Source organism: Periophthalmus magnuspinnatus, chromosome 20 (assembly GCF_009829125.3).
Source record: "Periophthalmus magnuspinnatus isolate fPerMag1 chromosome 20, fPerMag1.2.pri, whole genome shotgun sequence".
NCBI classification, from domain to species: domain Eukaryota; kingdom Metazoa; phylum Chordata; class Actinopteri; order Gobiiformes; family Gobiidae; genus Periophthalmus; species Periophthalmus magnuspinnatus.
In genome coordinates, this window is record NC_047145.1 from 10,397,541 (window position 1) to 10,421,571 (window position 24,031).

Consider the following 24,031-nt stretch of genomic DNA (forward strand, 5'->3'; position numbering starts at 1 on the left):
TTTATACATTACAGTGGTGAAACACAAAAAGCTCTTCATATATATAAAAAAAAAAAAATAGAACAGGGATTGGTGCTTTACATCAACAAAGTGCCAGGCTAAATTCCCGGTGACTGTGTGGAGTTTGCATATTTCTTCTCTTGTCTGAGTGGGTTTCTTTTCTCTCCTCTCTATTTTTGCATCAACCCCAAAAATGCACAAATAGGCAAAATCCTCCAGCTAAGGTAGTCCTGACCAAGCCTCACTCAACATCTGGCAATGGGTCCCCGGGCGATGTACTGTTGACAAGGTACAACAGAAGCAGTTAAGGATGGGTCAATGTAGTGGACAAATTTGCCCCATGGGATCAATAAACTATTCTATACAACACAAGCTGTCACCGAAAAGACCAAAAAGGTTACTGAAGATGCTAAATGGCTAATTATGTAACTGTTCATGCACTAACAACTTTTAAAATGTATTTATTTATCTTTGTTTTATGCAGGAACAGCCCAATGAGAGAACTCACGACTCTTCTTTCCATGGACGCCCTGTTCAAATATAAAAAATACAAACAAATAAGTACATAAGCCCATTTAAACAGGTGCAGGTGTGAGTATAAATGTTTGTTACCAGATTATTAAATTGCATTTGTGGCACTAAAGTATCCAGTTTTGCTTGTCCTTGAAATATATCCCATTTTTGTGAAGCAAAACAGCCAGAAGCCCTTTTTCCCATTCCAGGTCTGGTGCAGCTACTCCTTAGCTTGACAACATGAACAATAGTACAGCATGTGAAATGTCTTTGAAGTTTTTTTTTCCACTGTATATAGTCTATGTTATTATGTGTTACTTTTCATTAACATTTATTTAGGAGCTGGACTGCGGCACCAGGTCTGGGCGCAGGTTCATCACAGCTATGCTGGGTGGGAAAACTAGACTTTTGTTTAAGGCGACTCATGTTTTCCAGTCCCTTGCTGCATCCATTGGGTCTGAGACTAAGTTAGAAGTTCTGATCAACTGTTTTTTACTTGCTCTAATGAAAGCTCTTTTGGAGAGTCAGATGTGTGCTGAGTGAGCTGGTATGTGTAGCTGTCCTTTTTTATAATTTTACTTCCTGGTTGGACTTTTTTTTTTTTTTACATGGGCAATAAATACATGTAGAGGTGATTCCAATTCTGTTACCCAAAAACCATGATTTCAACAAGGGCAAATTATAAATACATGACTATACCTTTATTTTGTTAAATGAATGTTTAAACGGACACAAAATTGTATTCTTTACATGTAACTTTTCCCTTCATTTTGGATGGAATTTTCAGTATTGAATTTTCTTCTCAACAATTTTTTCTTCAAACTACCACTCCTAAAAATATGATGAATATTTGCCACATGTACTATCCCTCCAAACCAAATAATAATTTGAAAAACATGAAAACCTATCACACGCACTTAAATATACTTGGCATGCTAGCCCCTATTTGTAGCCGCAAGATAATGTACCATCCAAGCTTATGCTATCAATCAAGCATGCGCCTTCTAGCCATTACCTCTTCTGTCATTTTTCCTATTTTTTTTTTTTTACCTGAACCAGCACTATTCTGAGCAGTACGCCAACTCACACGGAGGTTGAGGGTTTAACTGGTCACAGAGGGATCAAAAGCAGCAGTCTTTGCGAGGAAGAATCTGACACTGGATGCTACTAACAAGCCTGCGCAGCAAAATAAGGTCCCCGATGACTGCCGGTCAGACGACAGCTAACATCTACTCCAATTTATTATGTGTCTGCATCTCTATAGAAAGACATTTGGCGAGGGAAGTGAAGAGAAAGAATATGAGTGGAATGATAAAAAAATAAAAAAATAGCAAATTGATAGTTACTAGTAAACAAACTACCCTCTTGGACAAGCGTATTCACTCTTAACGACTTCTCCAGCTGACAGAATTTACTTTTCTTTTGCGATAGAACCTACCTGGATGACTGAGGGATTACAACAACAAATTGTAATAAAATGGTATCAAAAAATGAAATAGTTTTAGGCCCATAGGATCAATTTAAATACTGTAGTAGCCAGTACGTATGGAAAACAAGTTAAACAACACTCTAGTGAATAGCAAGTAGTGTTGTGAATAAAAGTAGGCTGAGGTACAGTATACTTTAGTGCCAGTAGGGATATTTGTACTCTGCATTTGGCCCATCCTTCAATGCCACTATGATCTCATCTCCGATCTTGGGCTAGATTTGGTCAGGACTTCCTTCAATTAAAGAATTTGCTTGTTGAACATAGTTTTTGGTTGACCCAGGTAGCTAACTGCACTCTTACAATAAAAAATACAAAGCATTACTCAAAGTGTGTGCTAATGAAACTTCCTGTTTTGGAGGAAAAGGACCTTTCAGTAACAAATAGTTGACTTAATGCAGTAATGCTCAGTATACCTGATGACGTGGAAGATGGCAGACAGCACCAGCTCGTTGTGCACAGCGATGGCCATGTATCGCGGTTCGTGAAACGCAGAGGGGACCGTCCTGACAGCGTAGCACAGGTACACCGCCCACAAAAGGAACAGGAACTCAGCTGGGATGGAGAGGAGGAGGCAAGAGTAAGAGTCTGTATAATGTAGGCTCAAACCACAGACTGCTCCTGCTCGCTGTGCCCAAATCCAGGCTCAAGACCAGAGGTGACAGAGCCTGTTCTGTGGAAGCGCCCAGACGACGGAACAGCCTCTCTGCCTGTCAGATTCTCACAGTATTTAACCCACCTCTTCCCCTGGCATTTAAAACTAGCTAGACAGGATATATTGGTGTTTTATTGTTTTATTGTTCTTTGCCTATGTATTGTATTATCTGTATTTTTTTTTTTTTTTTTTTTTTTTTTGGGTGGGGGTGGGGGGGTTTCTTACTTTTTATGTGAAGCACTCTGGGGAGCTGAAGCAGTATTTAAATGCACTATATAAATAAAATTGAATTGAACTGCTGCTGTTAGAACTATTAACATCTATTAGCACTATATTGCTACCACCACTACTACAGACGCTACTATATCTCTATAAATGTTTCTGCTTATACTAATTATATATTTGATAATTATACTGCATGTACTATTGCTACTAATTCAGCTACTGCTGTGTTATATGCTCATCACTTTAGTACTTTTACTACTACCAGTAACTCCTACAAATACTGCATAATACTTCCGCTTCTACCTCCTCCCTTGTATGACGATACATTGCTAAGATACTTTTTTTTGTACTACTACTAGTGCTACTATAGTATTTATAACAGCAGCCTAATACAATACTTTTACTACTAAGAGGTACTCTACTTTTAATACACATAACTACTAATATTTATAGCAGCAGCCAAATATGTGCCCATCACTTTCACTACCACCACCACTACAAATACTACAAAACACTACTGCTTCTATCTCCTTCCCAGTATGACAAAGTACATTGCTCGTGTGTACTTTTAATACCCATAAGAAAAACCAGCAGCGATAGGAGATTGTGTTAGCTTGAGTATTCTCTGGACACTTTATGAATCAAATCCCAGCTCTCCTCCATGACAACTCAGGCTTGTTACCACGGCAGCACCACCACTGCGCCGGTACACTGAGACATCCGCTAACATTCAATAATACCACGTACCAAAATGCCCTCTTGGACTCGACAATAGAGCAGACATCGGAGGGGATATTGCTTTAAGGTTGTGTGAGGGCATGGGACCAAAATACTAGCATGAATAATTGATGCTGAGGCGTAAAGTAAAAGTATCACATTTCTAATATTGATATTTTTGGTTTGTTTGTTGCGTAATATTGATTATTTGAAATTAGAGTAATAGGGTGACGTCATTTGTGGTATCATTGCTTTGTGTGTTCGACCTATTTTATACAGCTGAAATCTATCTGTGACTAGACCTATGAATACAATAACTGTTTGCGGTACTGTGTTAAGTAGTAATAAATATAATATAGAAATTATTATGCATCATTTGCAGTTTTAAGGCCATAAAATGAGGTTTCAGTGTTTGTTTCAAAACCTTACAGAGGAGCAATTATGCATCATTCACCAACTTCTTGGAGCCTTCTATCATATTATAATGTTCCCTCATCAAAAACATGCCTGAAGTGGTTTTATATGTCATCCATGAGTACATACATGAGTACATACATGGGTAATCTAGCAATATCTCCCGGGCGCCTTAGCAGTACGATTTTGTCCAATGCTGATGTGATAGGGCTCTGAAAGGATTAACTTATTAAACATTAAACATGTTAATATCTTGTTTTTGGGGAATATAGCATTTTAAAAACAATTAAAGGTAACATGGTGATCTAAATATGTTATTGGTAGCAATGAATACCTTCTCTTAAAATAATTAAATAAACTATATGCTTCAAACAAGAAATTAAAGATACAAGGAAGCATTCATACTATGTTACAAATTATTATTATTATTATCATCATTATTATTATTTTTATTATTATTATTGTGGAATATTTTGCTCCTTGGCTGTAAATGCAAGTGCATGAATCTTACAGTTGTCTCATGATGCTGACCTCAGAGCTCACCTGTATCCTAATATAGCCTTCTATTTTTACAGTGTCACACTGTAAACTACTGGAGACACAGTATGTTGCTGTAAAGATGATGGGAAAATTGATAGTACTTCTAATTGCATCAGTAAACTAAGTGAAGTAAGATTTATGTTTCATAATTGCATTATCCATGACTTGTTTCTAACTAATTGCTCCAGCAAATGTAATTACTATATATGCGCTTTGCGTATGCTAGTACTATAGATGATAATGACAGACTAGCAATGATACAGGATATTACTTACAGGCCTACAATCTTTATTATTTATAATATGTGATGTCTGCATATTAAAGCCACAGTACATATCATTTTAGCAAAAAAAAAAAAAAAAAAAAACACAAAAAAACCCAGAAACACAATATTTTTCATTTTATCATTAATTTTAAATTTTGGTTGTTTAGCAAAAAAATAACAGTGTTGGCTCACTTGCATCTCAATAAACCTTACTCTTACTTGCCCTCATCCTGCTTGTTTTCATGGAAATGTGATTCCTTTGGCTAGAATGTTCCACAGTATGGTATAAAATGTATCTATCTCAATAGAGAATGTTCCGATGTATGGTTTTAACTTTCTACTTCCGTGGAATCATGCAAGTGACATGCCACCCACGAAAGTTACATATTGTGCTTTTTTTTTACCTTAGCGCTTTTTCATACCTCAGTCTTTTTTACAATTATATCCAACAGTTACTCACTGTGCATTGGTGAGACAATATCATATGAACCACTGACATTTAAAACCTCATTGCTTCCCATCCACTGAATTCCCAATCTTCTCCTATCATTCCTTACTTGGACAACCTCATAACCCCCCCCTCCCACACACATTATTACCTCATTCCTTGTGTTGTGAGTGGGAACATACCGACAGCCATCATGTAGTCCCAGCGGTCCAGCAGACACATGCTAAACTGCAGTCCCTCAGGGGTGTAGCCCGTGTCGATGAGGGCCCACCTCCTCTCTGGGCTCTGACACACCGCTGAGGTCCAGGCCACCAAGAACCACAGCACCACCAGCAGGATGATGGCCAGCAGACGCAGCACCCGCCAGCTCGTCATGTAGGGGATCCTCTGGGCCGTGCGGGACAGGAACACCTTCAGTACCCTGACGTAACAAAGACAAAGGTATGTTCTACAAATCAAGCATTACGTGGGATTCTGATTTTACTTCACTTAGAAATTCAGTTAATTAAAGGTGTACTATGCAATTTTTGTAGTAGAGGGTCTTTTTCAGGATTGCTGCCAATATCCAATACCAGTATCATATCGGTGCATCCTTACTTTAACATGATGACATCATCATTGTCACCACCGTGACGCCATCATTCAAACTAAAGAAAAATGAGAACCAAATTTTGACATATAAGCAATCGTTTGTGCTGCCAATACTGCAAAAGTTTATCTTCTATCTGTTCAAGCTTTGGTCTAATTTTACATCCCACACTGTAAAACCCCATTATAAGCTCATTAATCCAGCTATAGCACATCAGTCTTGTACTACAGGCTCAGGCCACTATTATGAGGCCACATTTGTCAAACCCATTAGTAAAATGTCCACTCCTGCTAATGAGGGTCTATCAACTATTTATTCCTCCAATACGTTGACTAGCTCCCCTTCTTACATTATCTCAAAATGAGATGTCAGGAAGAATCGACTTTTTTAATGGTAAGTATATTACAGTATTTAAAGGCATAAGAATTTCAGGACAGTACAGGAGCGTTTTTAGACTTTTGAAAGCAATGGTTTGAGTTTACTTTCCAAAAAACACCCATCTTAGTTTCACTGTCATAGGTATTTAGTAATTAATTATAACATACACAAATCATTATTTTACACTTTGATCAATGTAAACTGCAATGTTGAGCTAAATTGGCTTAATAATTGAAACAGGTTCTGATTATTACAAAAACAAGATTTGTGTTTTTGTTTATATATATATATATTTTTTTATTATTATTATTAATTATTTTATTTTATTTTTTTTTAGCATTTTGAGCACTTGTATATAAACCTAGGTCTAAGAGTGTGTTCACTCTTGCACTATTACATCAAAATTGGGACTCGATTGGGGCTACATCTAGAACTAATTCTAGACTAGACCAGGATTAAATCAGGACTAGAACTGGACCAAGCCAACCTAAATCTTTCAGAGGGGGTATTAGTAAAACTGACTGGAGATTTCTACCATTTTTATAATGTTCCAACACATCAAAAACATGCCTGAAGGTTTTAGATGTTATCCACTCATGTTTGAGTAAACATTTTATATTTCCCAGGCCCTATTCTAAACCTCCTTATGGTTTGTCACCCAATGCTCCTACACGGCTATTTTTCAAGTATACAAGAGCAGGATGCAAAACAATACACTACAACTTCACAAACCTGATGCAATAGGCAGTATTGTAAGATGAACACTGATTTGTGTTGTGATAACACTCTGAAGGGAGAGTGGTGATCTAAATATGTTGAGAGTTAGCCATGTTTCAATTGTGCTAATTCATTTTGCGTACATCTCTTTTAAGGAAGTCACTTTTTATGTTGTCAAAAATTGTGTGAAACATACATTAACTATTTATCTCACAATAATCCCTCCAACACAACAGAAAACTTCATTATCTTAAGCATTTGGCAAAGAACTACAGCCACCAGGCCAGTACATTCTAACTGTCTAATGACAAACTGTCTACTTAGAGCATTACAAGCGGTTAAGATGTAAGGCCTGTTGTAATTACATTGAAATGGGTCAATGAAATCGGCTGCTGGAGGAGGTCCCGGGTGGATCGATGAGGCTGTTACTGTTACCTGTACAGTTTAAGAGTCAGCGTCCCGTAGACTGTAGCAAAGCCCAGCAGACGGACCCATCGGAGCAGGATACAGCGGAACACACTGGGCTGGAAATACAGGATATCCACCTGGGAAAAGAGCAGAGAAATATGGTAGATAAAATTGGCAGTATAATGGCGGTAGTATTGATATCTGTTGACATAAGGAATGGTACAGTACATTTTAAGCTGGTAGACTTGCACCCAATTTAAAGGCTCTGTCCAGTGGATTTGAGCCTGCATCTAATTTGAAAGCATTTTATTGTCAGATAATCAGGAATTAGCATGCTAGTTGCTGTTAGTTTTACTGTCATGGCAAAGCTCTGAAAATGTGTTGTTTAAATCCATTTCAGATGATCTTAAAACTTATTAGGCAGTGTTTGCTAATGTGTACATTGTGTTGCCATGGTAACTGCTGAACATTCTTCCATAGACATACATGCATAACGTATCAGTAGTGGAATAATCATGACGATTCACAATAATTGCAACGCTATAACTTTATATCACAATATCCCTACTTAAGACACAATAAGAGATCCTTAAAGAGCTTTGTATTCATTTCATTGTTTATTAATTAAACTTAAGCCCATTCAAATGCATTGTACCATATCTAATGATAGGGATTCCTAATATCTCATTCAATATTGGTCGATACTACAACTAAATATTCCATTACCAAGCAGTGTCCCCCACCAATGTGACTTTTCCAATGCAAAGATTTAGAAATTTACCCAAATCAGGAAAAAAAAAAAAAAAAACAATTTCGAAGGCCAAAACATGTGTGCCAGCATAAGTTATCAGTGAGTGGCAGATTTACCCCGTGGGATTGTTAATGTTAATCGGATTAGGGGCAGACATTAATACTTTCCCTGAGGTGGTGGGTGCAGTGGATATTTTTGCCTACTAGGTCTGAGTCAGGGAAGGATGAGGAGCGCCCAAGGGAGACAGTGTGGCCCACAGCCCAAGACTCAGTAAAAGCTGATGACCACAGCTTCATAAATTCAGACATTTTGAACCATTTTGCAGCACTGAAAGATACAGGGGCTAAGAGGAGGGTAAATAAACAAATCCAATAGGCTTTCTAGGAATGACATGTTTAGAATTGTTGTGCAGACAGCCTAGTACTGATATGAACATAAAAATATAACAAAATAAAAACAATCATTCATACTTCTTATATATGCAGGGTATATTGTCCAGCATAACATAACATATTTAGAGCACTATGTTACCTTTTATTGTTTTGAAAGTGCAATATTTTACAAAAACAATGTACTAACATGTTTTATAAGTTTCACTTTCATTTTCTTCTCTCCCTTTGAGTCTCTCCTCCTTCAGAGCGCTATCACAACACAAACAGCAAGCATCTAATGAAACTACTACACATCACAACAAATTTGTCAAGTTGTTGTGTACAGTTTTGTATCGTGTTTTTGCACTTTGACAAATTGTGGCACAGAAGCATGGGTGATGTCGGCTTGGGGGCTACGCATTGCTCAGAATCTTACAGCTAACCATAAGGAGGGTTTGGATGGTGCCAGGGAGAGATCGCTACAATACTCAAACAAGCATAAATGACAACTAAAACCTCTTCAGGCAAGTTTTTGATGAGGGAACATTATAACATGGTAGAAAGCTAAAAATAAAAATAAAAATTTGCATTATACTTTCACTTTAAGAAATGTTTCTTGCGTGGCCATTAGCATATATGCTCATTTCTGCACTAATCGCTGACGCTAATAATCTACGTAAAACACTGCTACGTGTGGTAATGGCTCTGCTATTACTCATGTACAGTTTCTTACTTTGATCTTGCATTAAAACATTGTTAATAAAGGCACAAAATTACATTAAAAAACATTTGTATTAACTCCTCCCTCCATGTGGCCATGCTGAGCCCCTCCCATTTGTCCTAACGCCGCCCTCTCTATCTGACCCCTTCATTTATCCTGACCTCCACCCACACAGAACCCACCCATTATTCCTGACCGAACCCACGCAGAACCCCTCCCATTTGTCTCCGTCTGAGCCCACCCCCACACGCCCAGGCAGAACCCCTTCCATTTGTGCAGATGAGGTGTGAGAAGCAGAGCCGTTCTCCCGAGGCTCTGCTCCAAATGATTTAAAGTTTTCATCCAATTTAGCACTTGAGACTTGCTAATGGTGTGATCACACTTAGCCTATGTTTACACTCGTCCAGTCAGATCCAGGGAACATTGGGAGACTAATTTTAAAGCCGTGAGCAGGGCAGATGGGGACACGAAGAGTGGGGAACACCTTGCCATATCTAATTTATGTTTTGGTTTGTTTGTATCGAGACTTTAATGTCTTTTTTAATCTGCAAAGCACTTTCAATTACTTTGTGTACAAATTGTGCTATACAAATAAACCTGCCTTGCTTTGCCTTACCAAAGAGATGCTTTTAGGGAGTAAGTGATTAGATATTTGAAAAAAAGTTTAAATAAAGGGACTGTATGTAAGATTTTGATTTTAAATTCCATAAACTTGACCCATCTGCATCCCTAGATACACAATAGACATGGCCAATCAAATATAGCTATTACAGATGATAAATGTGATGCTAATTTATTCTTAAATACAAAAACAGTGGGCATGATGACCAGGTTGTTTATGTTTTAATTTGGTGTTTTGGTTCTCAAGGTTAATATCCAATCAGAAAGAAGTCTCTCATTTGGATTGCCAGTTTCAATGCTGAAGCCCAGTTGTCTTAAACCTAAAAGGATTCTCTCTGATTCAAATCCTTACTACTTATACCCCAGCACCTGCAACCAATGATTAATCAGTGCTAGTACAGCTTCTACAGATAAATGCAGGTTAAGGCACGGGCAACTCAGGTTCAGTTATGACTGTAATATGTTTGGGGTAAATTAGGATTCAACAAAAACAGACTCCAAATAGCAGTAGACTAAACTAGGATTAAGTCAGCCTAGAACCACAACCAGAACTGAGCCACAACCGTACCCAGAACTAGAATAGGACTTGAGACAAAACTGGGGCTAAACTGAGAATAATAAGGATTAAACTGTAACAAACAAGAAGAACAAAACCTAAACATCAGTCTTGGCGTGGACTAAAAGAACACAAAGCAAATAAAACCAGGACTAAACCAGGACTAAACCAGAACTAAACCAGGACTAGACTAACTGGATGTATTTTGGTTATCAAGTTAAAAATTCCTGTAATAAGACACTTTATCTGATTTTCTTAAAAAAAGTGAGCAAGAAGACTGGCTTTCTGTGAAGAGAAAAAACTATGATTCTAGCCCTGTGTGTTACTATGTCTTTAAGAGATGGACAAGTCTTTTTTGAATTACCTTTTTTAAAACTGTTCTTGTTCTGTGCAATGCTAATTTTAACCAAGCTCATCTGCTCCAATTAGGAATCAGGGAACAGTTGAGATCAAACGGACCAAAATGACAGAAGGAGCTTTTAAAGACTGGCCTTGCCACACCTTCTCAAACAGGGAAGATGATTAAACTTTCTTTTATTTGTTAGATAAACATAAAATTCAGAAGACAGAGAGATGAAACTCCCCATTGTTCTTCCAATACTGATGATGACAGACCAGTTAACCTGCCAGGCTGATGGATCTCTTATTGGAGTTATACAAAATCTCTTTGAAAGCAATCGAGAAAAGGAGGAGTCATTATCAAAACCTTTACTAAATCTTATCCCAATACACAAACACTTCCCTCTGCTCCCTTTTGAAAAACAAACTATTCCATATTTCTACTCAAATAGGCCTATTTTTGGCTTCTTTTGGGTCCAAATCATGTATCTCCCATAGAAAACAATATATTTTTTGTGAACTCAAACTGCACATAATTGACCTGTGGTGTCCTGTCTACAGGTTGGAGTTGGACCAAGGTTAGATTTTGTATGCATTCTTCTCTAGTTTCATAACATTAACTTTTCAGAATTTCTTTTTCTTGCCTCGCTCTGAGCCCACACTAGCTCCGCTCTCGCTGATGGGAACATACCGTGCACATTTCTGATGTCACACCACTGGGCAAGTATAGAAGTAATGCAAAAGAAAAAATCCTTGGCCAATGACCTCTGGCCATTGAAAACAATACAACACCATCTTTGATTTATCGTTCATGGCCCAAACGCAGCAGTGGGCACAGGACAAAAAAAAGTGCAAAACAAAAAGCGACTAGTTTGCTGTCACAATCCTAATTTAATAACTGATAACTCTATGTGGAAACTGTCGCAGTCAGCAGACATTACTATGATTTTTATAATTCACCTAACGTTGACCTGTATATGATTACACTATCCACAGTCAGCTTCTGGGAAACAACTGGCACTCACCCATAGTTTGACGCACTCTTTAAAACCCGCCTTAAGATCAGATTCTACCTCCAACCCCCACTTTTCAAAACTTCCATTAATAATCGATGCTAAGTGCTGGGAATCTTGCATTGGGCTCAGTGGGAAGCTAAAGGGATCGGGTTATATTCACCGGAGTATGCGTGTGTGTATTTGAGACTGTGTGTGTGTGAGTAGGGGGGTTAATGGACATCGATACAGAGGAAGAGATCATTATCGACAGTCTAACGCACTACTCTTGAGTTACAGTAGAGATTGAAGGCTACAGGAAATGCTGAGCTCAAGGTTAACTCTATAGCAGTGAGGTTGTGGTTACTGTATGTCAGCTAACCCAGACTGTGAAAAAGTGAAGAGGTGTGTGAGGGTTGGCAAAGCTAATAATTTAACATTTGGATCACAATTAAAACATTAATCATCCGTGACTAATAATAATAATAATAATAATTCCTTACGTATTGAATTTTGTTTAGTCCGGGCAAATAAAATATCTAAAATTTCAAATAAATGTGGATAGGATAGTACAAGACTTTATCAGTGAGGGCTCATCCAACACACATTTACTTGGACTAATGGACTGATGTGCACTGAAATAATGGCTGATTCATACGTCCTGTTTTGGTTTCATGCTGGGTTAGTCCTGATGTTGATAATGACTTGGTTTGGTATTATTTTTGTTCTGATTTTGTTATGGTCTAGTGCAGGTTTAGCCAATGTAACATACTTGAGGAAAATATCACATACATTTTCAGTCTTTATTTTTGATATCTGTTAAAAAAAGTTGGGGTCTCGTTTCGGATTCCATATTACAATTTGCCCTGTGACGTTTCATAACAAAAAGCAACTTTCAACCAACTTATTATTTATATTTTATGTTTTTACTATATGATATCTTTCTAACTGAATCTTCAATTATTTATCTTGCACAATGATCATTTATATGGAAGGACCAGACAAGTATTCACACATTCACCCACTTATTTATTCAACCAACACATATCTCACTGTGATGTCCCTGTCTTTAATCATCTGTCATTTTGAGTGCATGGACACATCACAGTGCCCACCCATGTGTGACGTGAGTTAGCCAGCTGTGGTGTTAGCGGCACAGTTCCAGAGAGCGGGGAACAGTGTGCTCGCTGCCTGTTATGCTGCTATGTGGTTAGCAAGTGTCAGTTTGGTTGAAAATGTAGTGAAATTATGTAATCTTCACAATTTCTACTTACCGTTTTTGCCTTTTAATCTCATGTTTGAGTTTGAGTCTGCCATACTAAAATCTTCAGGATTAGCATGGCACTTTATTAGCAATAACATATTGAGCACTCATTAAGGGGAATTAAGTTGGGGCGACAGTGGCTCAGTGGTTAGAGTGTTGTGTGCGAATGATAGGTGGTGGTCGGAGGGGCCGATGGCACAGATTGGCAGCCTTGCTTCCGTCAGTCTGCCCCAGGGCAGCTGTGGCTACAGTAGGAGCTTACCATCACCAAGTGTGGAAATGAATGAATAATGACTATAGTGTAGTGCTTTGAGAGGCTTTGAAAAAGCGCATTACAAGTGTAAGCCATTATTATTATTATTATTATTATTATTAAGTAAGCTAGTGGTTAATTAGCTATTAGTTATTATTTACAAAGCATTATTAGTATGTGTATTAAAGATACAGTATGTAACTTTCTGGAGGTGGCACATCACTTTCATGAGTCCATGAACCATACTTCAGAACATTCTCTGTGGAGCTAGATAGGTTTTATGCCATACTGTGGAATATTACAACCAAAGGAGCAACCTTTCCGCTGAAACAAGCAGGCTCTCCTACAGACCAAATAAAAGTCAGGTTTGTGGAGCTGCAAGCCCACTCATAATAAGGACACATGTTTTTCAGGGCAATAAAAACAACCAACATGAAAAATATGCTTTTATTTTAGTCTATTTTTGGGCCCAAACGATACATACTGTGGTTAAAGGCTACAAAATATGGTTGTACAGTACGAGAAGTATTCATTACTTAACACCAAGATTTTATTACTTTATTTATACGTGATCCCTAAGTTAAATTGTTACCATGTTCTCAACTCAAAGCTTGATGGTTTTGTAATTCAAATTTGGCAGTCTGTTCTAGCTTGAATTATTTTTTTTTTTAATCCATGCATGTGCCAGAAGATTTGTGCATGGTAATAACTAGTTAAATAGGCCTACTTCCTTCTTTCATTGTTTCAAAATTGCGTAATGCCGCTTTAAGTAAGACATGCTATTGTTAATGTTATTTAGTTAGTTAATAGTTTTATGTTGTGGAAAAGTTAGATAGGACTACTGCATTTTATTCACAATACTCTTACATAATTACAAAATTTGGCTATTCATTTTCTACAACTCCATGATTGGCTAAGGATTTGATAAATGTACCATCCAGTTTTAAAGCTAAGTTTATGCAGTGTGATCTTTTATAATTTAATAACATTTGGCAGAGGTGGCCAGAACAGGCCCATGCAAATAAGGCTTTTACTGAGATGAAAATGCTAAAATCAAATCATAAATTAGTCTGCAGTCAATAAAGCAACATAAAATCATCATTCATGGTAGACTCAGATGTGACTCTTTTTTCTAAGTTCAGCAAAGGACAGTAATCTCAATTCTACCATGCTACAATGTTTCCTCGCATATATTACGATATATATTAATATACTTGATATATTATATCAAGTACAAGTTACATATAGAGTAGTGAGAAATTGTACATATAGAGTATTGAGAAAACTACTCTATATGTACAATTTCTTAAACAAAAATAGCAACTTTAACTTAGTAAATGTCAAATACGTGATTGGTTGAAACCTGGCATATGTCTTTCTTTCCATTTACAATCACTTAAAGGAACCAACATTTTAATAATTAATAATTATTATCAATAATATATTAAACTATAATGTATAGATCTTGATTTTTTGTTACAGTTCATCTTCCTGTTCATAGTGGAGTTTCACCATAGCAAAAAACAGATTTTCTTTTTATTTTATTTATTTTTTGTGACATTTTTTAAAACTAAATGATGATTTTTATTTTATAACTGCAGAAAGTACAGAGCAGAAGGTGGAGATAGGGGGTAGATGAAAATAGACACTCAAGCCTTCAATGCAAGACAAATATGAATGGACCAATTGAATTACAACCCTGACTAAGCTAATGGGGATGAAACACTGTTATAACATGGATACCAACTTATAAAAGTCAATTTTACATAACATGCCCCATTTGAGTGCAATGTTTAGCTGCTCTACCTCCCACACTAGTACCACTCTTTCCTTCTGAAAAACCTTTGCACAATAACAGACACGCTGATGATTGACATGATGATTGGTGACCGGATACCTCCTTGGGACAATCGCACCATCCCAGAGCAGACTAGTGGCTGCCCAGGGACTGCTCCTGTCACAACACATGTCTGAGACCTGTCTGAATATGGTGGATTCCAGCGAGATCATCCATAATCATCGTGTAAATTGATGCCCTTCACTGCGAAAATCACAAGGACTATGATGGATTCAACCTCTTGCTCCAGTGGAACAGGACGCTGGCCTGTGTCATCTGGAGGTGTCTTTCCTTGGCTGTCTCCAGGGGATTCATTGTGATGTTCTGCCACACACCAAGGAATGGTTTGGTCTTTTTTATCAGATAGAGCTTCTCTGTAGAACTCAGTCAGGACACCCCCAAAACCTGCCCCTTGAAGTGTGGGCTACCCCAGAGTTATATCCTCGCCCCCACCCTATTGTTGTTTTACCTACTTCCACTGGACATCGCCTTTCAATGTTTTGCGGATGACCTTCAGATTTATCTACCTCTCAAGCCAAATGATCCCTCTCCTATTGTCTCGCTCCAAAACTGCCTTAAGGACATTCATTCATGGCTAGAGTCAAATTTCTTCAAACTAAATAAAAGGAAAACAGAGATAGCTCTCTTTGGTAACCAAAGCACTTCAGATGGGGTAAACAGTGCAATTGGCCCCCTAAATTCTTTTATTCGTACCACCTCCAAAAATCTTGGCGTTTTTATTGACACAAATTTTACACTGGAAAAACAGATCATTGCTGTTGTTAAGGCCAGCTGAGAAAAATAAAGAAATACATCACCCAAAGAGACTTTTATTATGTCCTGGCTGGACTACTGTAACTCCTTCTACAATGACCTGGACGAGACTTCTCACATCCTCCTGACAGGGGCCAAAAAGTGGAAACATATTACCCCAATGTTGGCCACCCTCCATTGGCCACCTGTCAATTTTAGAATGCATTTTAAAACGCTTACGTTGTTTTTTAAAAGCTTTACATGGCCTAGCTCCACCTTACTTGATAAAGCTTAGACTTGACGACTACTACTACTACTACTACTACTACTACTACTACTACTAGTACTACTACTAGTACTACTACTACTACTACAGTCGCTAAATGATATCAGACCTATTGCCTTTATACTAGGACCACAGTAAACACCATAACTTTTAAAGCTATTGCTAAAATAAACGTGTAAGAAAACAAAGCTGCTAGCACGCCTACCACTACTGCTGCTATTACTATTACTATTTACTGTACATCCTGTAACAGAGAAAAGACTTGTGGTCTACGTAGTTCTACATAGATTTTTTCCTGCACCTAAACAATACATTTTGAACATTTTGAGCTCACAGTTTCATAATATAAAAATGTGCAATAATACCATGAGTTTTTGGGTTAGTAGAACATCACAAATTTAGTCCCACCCTCCCAGATTGCATGTTTACTCTTTTTGTCCTGACAGTTGTTTGGCTTCAATGGGGGGTGGTAACATCGATGGATTTCTTTCTCTATGAAAGCTGATGCTCAAGACCACATGGGAGGACTATTTTGTGCAGGCAGGTAATGGGTCCTCTGCCTGCACGAAACAGTCTAAATTACATCCAACATGGCCGCCATACACGGACAACCAACAGGAACGCTAGAGCCGGTGTCAGATTCTCACAGCTGCCTACACCTCACACTGTAAAATCTGAGGCGTACTTGGAACGTGTCAGACAAGAGAGATTTAACCTAAAAATCCAATATGAAGGTTATGTCTGGGCTAGGGCTGAGAATGTTCAGCCACAGTATATGCCCTACACTATTCTGTGGAACATTCAAGGTAAAGTCACAACACCTTCATGAATACAAACAGGTGACATGTTCTATTTGTGAGTTCACAAATTGATGAGAAATGATCTTGGGCCCAGCCACTGATGGACCAGACACTGGACCAAAGAGAAGGATTGAGGTTTGTGAGGAAGTCAACGGGGAAGCTCCCAGATGAACCAAAACAAACATGGTGACACTGACAGACGCACTTCAGCCTACAGAGTATTTAGTTTGCGAAAAATGTGAAGAAGGTAAGCTCTTTGTGCATTTGTGGACAGGAAAGATGTCCGTGCTTTTCTCTCAACCAATCAGCTTGGAGTTTTCCACGTCCAGGTTAGGTGTGCTCCTTCAGGAAACTTTAGGTCTCTACACCAATGAGGGTTCAACTTAAACTTTAGAGAGTCAGTCTGGCTTTGTGTGGTTCACTGGGGAGAGGCGGAGAGACGGAGAGACGGAGAGACGGAGAGAGGGAGACTGCAAACACACAGCAGGCCCTAGATCTACTTAAGCCAGATTGGAAGTGTCAGGAATGCTTGGATGGAAGACAGGGCAGAGGAGAGGGGGGAAGAAGGAAAGGAGAAGAAGGGGAATGAGAAGAAGAGAGAAGAAAAGGAGAGAGAGGGGTGAAGGAGAGGAGTAGGGGGAGAAGAGGGAGGATGACAGGGAAGGAGAGGGGGAACAAGAGGAGGAGAGGAGAGAACAAAGGAGAAACAGAGGAGAGGGGGAAGAAAGAAGGAGAGGGGTAGAGGAGGACAGGAGGACGAAAAGGGGATGTAAGAGCAGAGGAGAGGAGGGCTAAAGAGAGTAGGAGAGGAGGAAGAAAGTGTGGAGGAGATGGGAAGCATGAGAGGAGAAGAGAGAGAAGAATGATCAGGGGAGAGGGGGGAAGAAGAAGAAGCAGAGGATGACCAAAGAGTGGAGAGGGGAAGGAGAGGAGGAAAGGGAGAGAAGGACTGGAGGAGTGGAGGATGAAGTAGAAAAAGACAAAAGAGAGGAGGAGAGGGAGAAGAAGGAGCAGAGGAGAAGGTGAGAACAGAGTGGAGGGAGGAGGATGAATGAGCGGAGAAGAATGGGGCAGGAGAGGTGTTTCAGAGAGCACTTCTTAGCCTGTCAAGTCAGGATATACTACTCATGCTATACTCCCATGCCGTTCACACTATTTCTCATTAACCCCGCGATGGGCTGAGAAGTCCCACACCAATGACTCCCAGCACCCACTAGGACATCAGTCAAGAGCGGGTGACATTTTGCATCCACGAGGGGCACCCTTTAGGAGAGGCAAGACATCTACAGCCAGTAACAGAGAAAGGAGACAACTGGGACATACTGACAGTAGCTGTGTAACTTTTCTGGTGGAATGTCTACCATCTGCTTCTTGTGATGGAGATAGTATTACTTTACGTAGAATCTTCCACAGCATGGCATTAAAGGGTATATAGTTTTTACTTTAATGTAATAAAGTTAAATCTGTCAAAGCGCAACAACTGTGTGCTGCCTTCATCTAATTATAAAGAGTTCAATAGTCTGAGAATCAGGAAGTAAGTTGTTAAGCAAGTTATTGATGACAAAACTCTGCTCGGGTCTCTGAAAGTTGTATAACGTGCTAATAAACTCATCAACGTGAATAAGTAGGATGTTCGGAATGCATGAGGCAAGTGAGGAATATCTTTGGACCACTGCAAACTGTTTAAATGAACTAATGAACTGTTTTTCATGTTTTAAGACTGTAAAAATAAGGTACGGCACCTTTAAACTTATCTATCTCCATGGAGACAAGCAGGTGATGATCCCAGGCCAAGTTAAGAGCGATTAAAACCACCAATGAATTAATACTACAGATATGTTTAATTCCATAGTGTGGAACATTCTAGACAAAGCAATAAGCAATGCAAATGTTCCATAGTGCTCATTTAAAATTCTAGATATGTGGATAGTACCATTGAGATATTGTCTGTGTAAACCCTCAGTTGTCCAGACATGATCCATAGCAAAAGAAAAAATCATTCTGTCAATTGGACAAAAGTTTTAGATTGAAGACTTTTTGCTGCACATCTAAGCCGCTTCTTCAGTTCCGGTCCAGATTGCTGGTGGAAAATATCTATCTGAGGAGAGGAGCAAACTACACTGAAAGTACACACCGCTTTGTTTACAGTTTCTGTTTGTTGACTAGTCCTTGAACTACACTAAAAGGGAACTGTGCCTGAGTCATGTTTGCATAATCATTCAGGCTCTCACACCTATCAGCACACTGCCTATCTCTATTGTTTACCTTGTTTTGAGAAAGGTCTGAGATGAAGTTATAAATAGAAGAATACAAGAATCAATAAATATGATCCAAAACACACAAACACTTCCATCTTCAGTCTTTCTGACTGTTGACATATTAGCACAGCGCTCTTGTTTTGACTGGAAGAAAAACAACATTGTCCACCAGTCTAAGCCTCCCCAGCAGCTAATCCAGGCATTCCATTCAAACCCACCAAAGCATGTCCAAATGTATTCTCCTCTTCTCCCCATGAAAAGCAAACCAAAATAACCCACTTTAGTGCACATTTTGAATTCTTTCTAAGTCATTGCAGGAGACATTCAGGGGTACGGATAGAAAATGGGAAAAATGGTATTACAGTACAAAGCAATAGCACACTGGATGCTTGATAACAAAGGAATTATTTAAAATAGAAGCATCACGTGGGACAATATGTGTGAGTTATTTTTAGATCTGAATGGGAGGGACAGGGATGCAGTAACATGCAGCAAATAAGGATATGTCAATATAATTCCCTGTTGGATTAGTATGTTTTTATACAGGAAAAAAAAATTTAAATGTAAAGAAAACATGAAGAATTTGACAGAAATTGAAAGAAAAATAAATACCGTTTAAAAGAAGTAGTATTTGCTTCAGTATCTATATAAACTCCAGTAATAATAATTGTATAGGTTGTACAAAAAGCAGCAAGACTTTTATAGTAGTACTAGTAGTACGCCTAGTAGTAAAAGTGGCTGCAGTAGTAACAGTAGTAGTATTGGTGATGGTGGTAGTAACAGTAGTAAGCTAGAAGCAATCGAAGTATGGTGGTAGTGATGGTAGCAGTCGTAGTACTGGTAGTAGCTCCAGTATAAGTATTAAAGGTAGCAGCAGCAGTAGGCCAAGTAGTACTAATAGGAATAGCAGCAGTAGTAGGGTTGTGGTAGTCAGAGTCAAGTAGTATACAAGTTTCCTTTGACTCTATCACTCCTCTTACAATTCATCAGAATAATCCCAATGTATTTGAACAGCAAGTCTCTCTCTCTTTCTTTCTCTCTCTACAGAGGAGCTAATTTTAGCCTTGATGTCATCACTACCCCAGCTGGATACAGCCGCAATAACCTGACACCACTTTCCTCTCTTTCTTTCTTTCTTTTCTTTTTTTAACTCATCTGTCCATTCTCTGACATCATTACATTCCTGCACCTTGTCGCGGCAAATTGCATTGATTAGGCTGCTCTGAATCAGTTGGCTTTAATTACACCGGGCCCTCACTGCCGGGCAAGGCAAACAGGCCAACGTGATTGCAACTAAAGTGCAATTACCCAATGCCCTGAGCGAGGGTCAGAGAAGAGGGAGGGAAAGGGAGAGAAAGGGAGAGAAAGCGAGGACTAAGGTTGGCTTCTTGGATCAATGAGTCGTAGGTGGGCGAGGATTGTCAGGTGGACCAGGTTTAACCATAACAATAGTTCAGCAGCAGTTTGACCTGAGGTGGATGTTTGTTTGCGGACTGTGGTGGTACAGGACAGGTAAAGGTTGTAGTTTATTCTGTGTATAATAAAAAGGTTGTAGTTTATTCTGTGTATTCTGTGTCTTGCCTAAGAACACAACAACAGTTTTTGCCACTGGTGCCCCACTGTGGCGTCTGATATCCATGATGAGATTAGGCTTTGACAAGGTTTTTATAATCACTTTTACTCACCATTATAGGTGACATATTATGCATAATCAACTTTTATGAGCTTTTAACCATGTTATAACGGTGTTCCCTCGTCATTAGTTTACTGTTTGACTAATCCTGTAATTTTCTGCATTTGAGGCTTGAGTGCCTCACCTACCCTCCTATCTCTGCCTCTTCCCTATACTCGTTCAGTCTAGCTCAGTCTACAGTTCTAAAATTATTTACCCCATAAATCCATAAATTTACAAACCAATAGCTAACTTTAAAAAATATGATTTTTTTTAATATTTTTTTTGCGATTATGGAATTGTTTTAGTTCAGCATTGCACTTACCTACCTCTAACCCCTATGTGCATTTTGCTAAAGTAGGTTATAAAAACATTGTATTCCATCAATTGCTATGCTACATGCTATTTCCAGCCTTAGCGCACAAAATCTTGGCTCCATCCTTACAGTGAGACATCCATGGGAAAGCAGAGAATGCCGATAGTGGAAGTTATTTTATTGATTACTCATGTTGCAATAATGAGACATTCTGTATCTACAGTTCTGTGCTCGCTCACACTGTACCCTGTCCTCCGCCTACTCCTTTGCCTCCGGGAACTAGTGTCTCTACTACTAACCATCTTGCATTTCAACGTAGTATCCAAGCTGTTGAATGAAGTTTTACAGATTTGCTAGAAAATACAGTTGAAGCTGTATTAACAAAAGTAGCACAAATATTATGCAACTGATTAGCGTTTACTAGCAAGCATATAGAGGTAGCGGATTCATTGTTCAGTTGGAAGGAACACTAACCAATAACAACAACCTTAAAGACCCTGTACCCAATTTTTTTCCCATGTATTTGATCACAATTTCTTGCCAAGTACAGATATATTGTGTAAGCAGCTCTTGAGGTCAAAATAAGTCTGCTCCGTGCTCTGTGTCTAATTGTAAAGCATTTCATTGAGTGACAATCAGGAAGTGTGCATTAGCATGCTAGTTATTGTTGGCTTTATCATCACTGCAAAACCATATGGTGATGTCTGAAAGCTGTGTTTATAAAACCTTTTGTAGTGAATAATTAACATCTTCTCAATGCATACTATAAGTGAGGAATAACTTTGGACCACTGCAAACAGTTTATAATGAACTCGTTTTTTATATATATATTTTAAGACACTTAAATGATGCAATGTAACATGATTTCAAGTTGGGACTCACCGGGAAGTAGAGAAGAAGCGCTCCACACAAAATGGCCTCCAGAAGAACCAGGCCTGAAGCTCGGATGCTCTGAAGAACACACATGATGATTACTATTGTACATATTTAAAAAAAAAAAAAATTGAAAAGGGGTTGTACAAAATAGTTCCAAGTAATAAAGTACCATTTGTTTAGTCCCAGTACTCATATATTGTAAAAGCAGCTCTTGGGGTGTGCTGTCTGCATCCACAAACCAGAAAGTAATACTGGTGCACTGTTAGAATGCAAGTTGTTATTAGCATTTAATTGAATAACTGGATACTAGGAATGTGTTGAGAACTGTTTAAAATGAAGTACTTCTGTTTTTCATGTTTTTAAGACCGTAAATCTAATCTTTATTGTTCTAGTTCTGGTTTAGTCCTGTTAAGTCCAGGTTTTGATTTAGTGTGTACCATACCATATCAAAAGAAAACCAAACTAAAATAAACTAAACAAATTTAATTTAATAAACGCTATTCCTATAAGTGTACTTTTTCCTCCCCTTACATATGTGTATCCCGTATATAAGACAGATACAGATACGAGACATCTTCATTACATAATTCCATCCATCTTACAAAATGACCTCACTTTCAGCAGACCTTTAGAAGGCATATGGAGCCTAAGGCGCTGGTAGACGACTGGAGCAGTTTTTGAATAGAGCAGAATATGGCCCGTCCAGTAAAAGAAAGTTCCGCCTTAGGGCTTTTTATGACCACTGCTCTGTGCACCTCTCATGTGATAAATGTAACAACAGACACTGGCCTAATTGACATGAGGCCTTCAGGGGCTTTCAGAGAGCAGAGAACAGGCAGATGGGTCCCTTTGAATAATAGGTCTGCAAAAAAAGCTACTGTACTATCCTCCATGTACTAATGTATCCCATAAAATATTTGGTTGATACTTTAAAGCAAATGTTTGCATGTTAAAATGTCTTTTAATCGCCAACATATCTAGGTTGTGGTTTGTTTAAAGGAGCATTACAACTTCCCTGAAGGAGGATACACAACCTGTTAGTCTCCATATATCGTACTTCCTGGTTCTTGGACAATAAAAAATCTTTATCATTACAGACAGCACACAGCATTCTCATTTTTACTCCAAGAGCTGCTTTTACAATATATCAATACTGGGGTAAAACAGATTTCAATCAAATAAAGTTGGGTGAAGCCACTTTAACACAAAAAAAAATCTCGTACATCACTTGAGAAAAAAGACCCATACCTTGTTCCTCCTGTAGTGGTAGATGATGACCATGCTGATGAAGAGCAGCAGCATGCACAGGCACTGGAAGGCCAGCACAGTGAGCCGCAGAGCCCCGTCCTCCCGGGTCACACAGGGAGTATCGTCCTTACAGAAGGTACAGCCCGGAGCACAGGGCAGGCAGTCACTGGACCAACCCTCATCCGCATTTGGGCCACTGTCAACCACTCTGCCGCTCTTACCCAGTCCTGCAACACACAAGACAGGTACAAAAAATGAAGTCCATTCTGAAAAGTATTCAAAAGCTTGCAGTTTTTTCTTTGTTATTTTTAAATATATCATATTATTAAAAGGCCAAACAACAAATAAATAGCAAGATTAACTAATAATTAAGACTAGAAGTTATTTATTCTACCCTCTACAACTCAAATCTTACGTTATTAGATATAAATGGAATATAAAAAATCTCCCCACTATTGCAAAAGAAATTTTACACACGTAATTACTGAGCCCCAAAATATATTGTTCCAGCTTTCATATATTGAATGTTAAGTTGATATAGTAATTATCCTGACAGGCCTACTGGACACCTTGGTTATTGAGGGCTTTGTAGGTGATCAGGAGGGTCTTGGAGCTGATGTGCTGTGGGTTGGGAAACCAGTGGACTTATTTAAGAAGGTCTCTGGTACGGGTGTGGGTGAGGAGGAGGACAGCAGAGGTTTGGAGATCAGTGGATGGAAGACTGTACAGGGGGCTATTGCAGTAGTGACGTGGATGAGTTCA

The 24,031-nt window shown here is 38.6% G+C and overlaps 1 protein-coding gene across 1 annotated transcript in view; it reads right to left on the reverse strand.

The window, feature by feature from the left end:
* gpr158a (G protein-coupled receptor 158a) overlaps positions 1-24,031 on the reverse strand; it is a 64,708-nt gene that overhangs the window by 7,997 nt on the left and 32,680 nt on the right. Inside the window, exons 4-8 of the mRNA XM_033986271.2 lie at positions 23,270-23,496; positions 22,028-22,096; positions 7,383-7,492; positions 5,446-5,684; positions 2,416-2,554 (exon numbers count right to left, since the gene is read on the reverse strand). Of these exons, the coding sequence (XP_033842162.1) occupies positions 2,416-2,554; positions 5,446-5,684; positions 7,383-7,492; positions 22,028-22,096; positions 23,270-23,496 (784 nt within the window). The remainder of the gene's footprint in view (positions 1-2,415; positions 2,555-5,445; positions 5,685-7,382; positions 7,493-22,027; positions 22,097-23,269; positions 23,497-24,031) is intronic.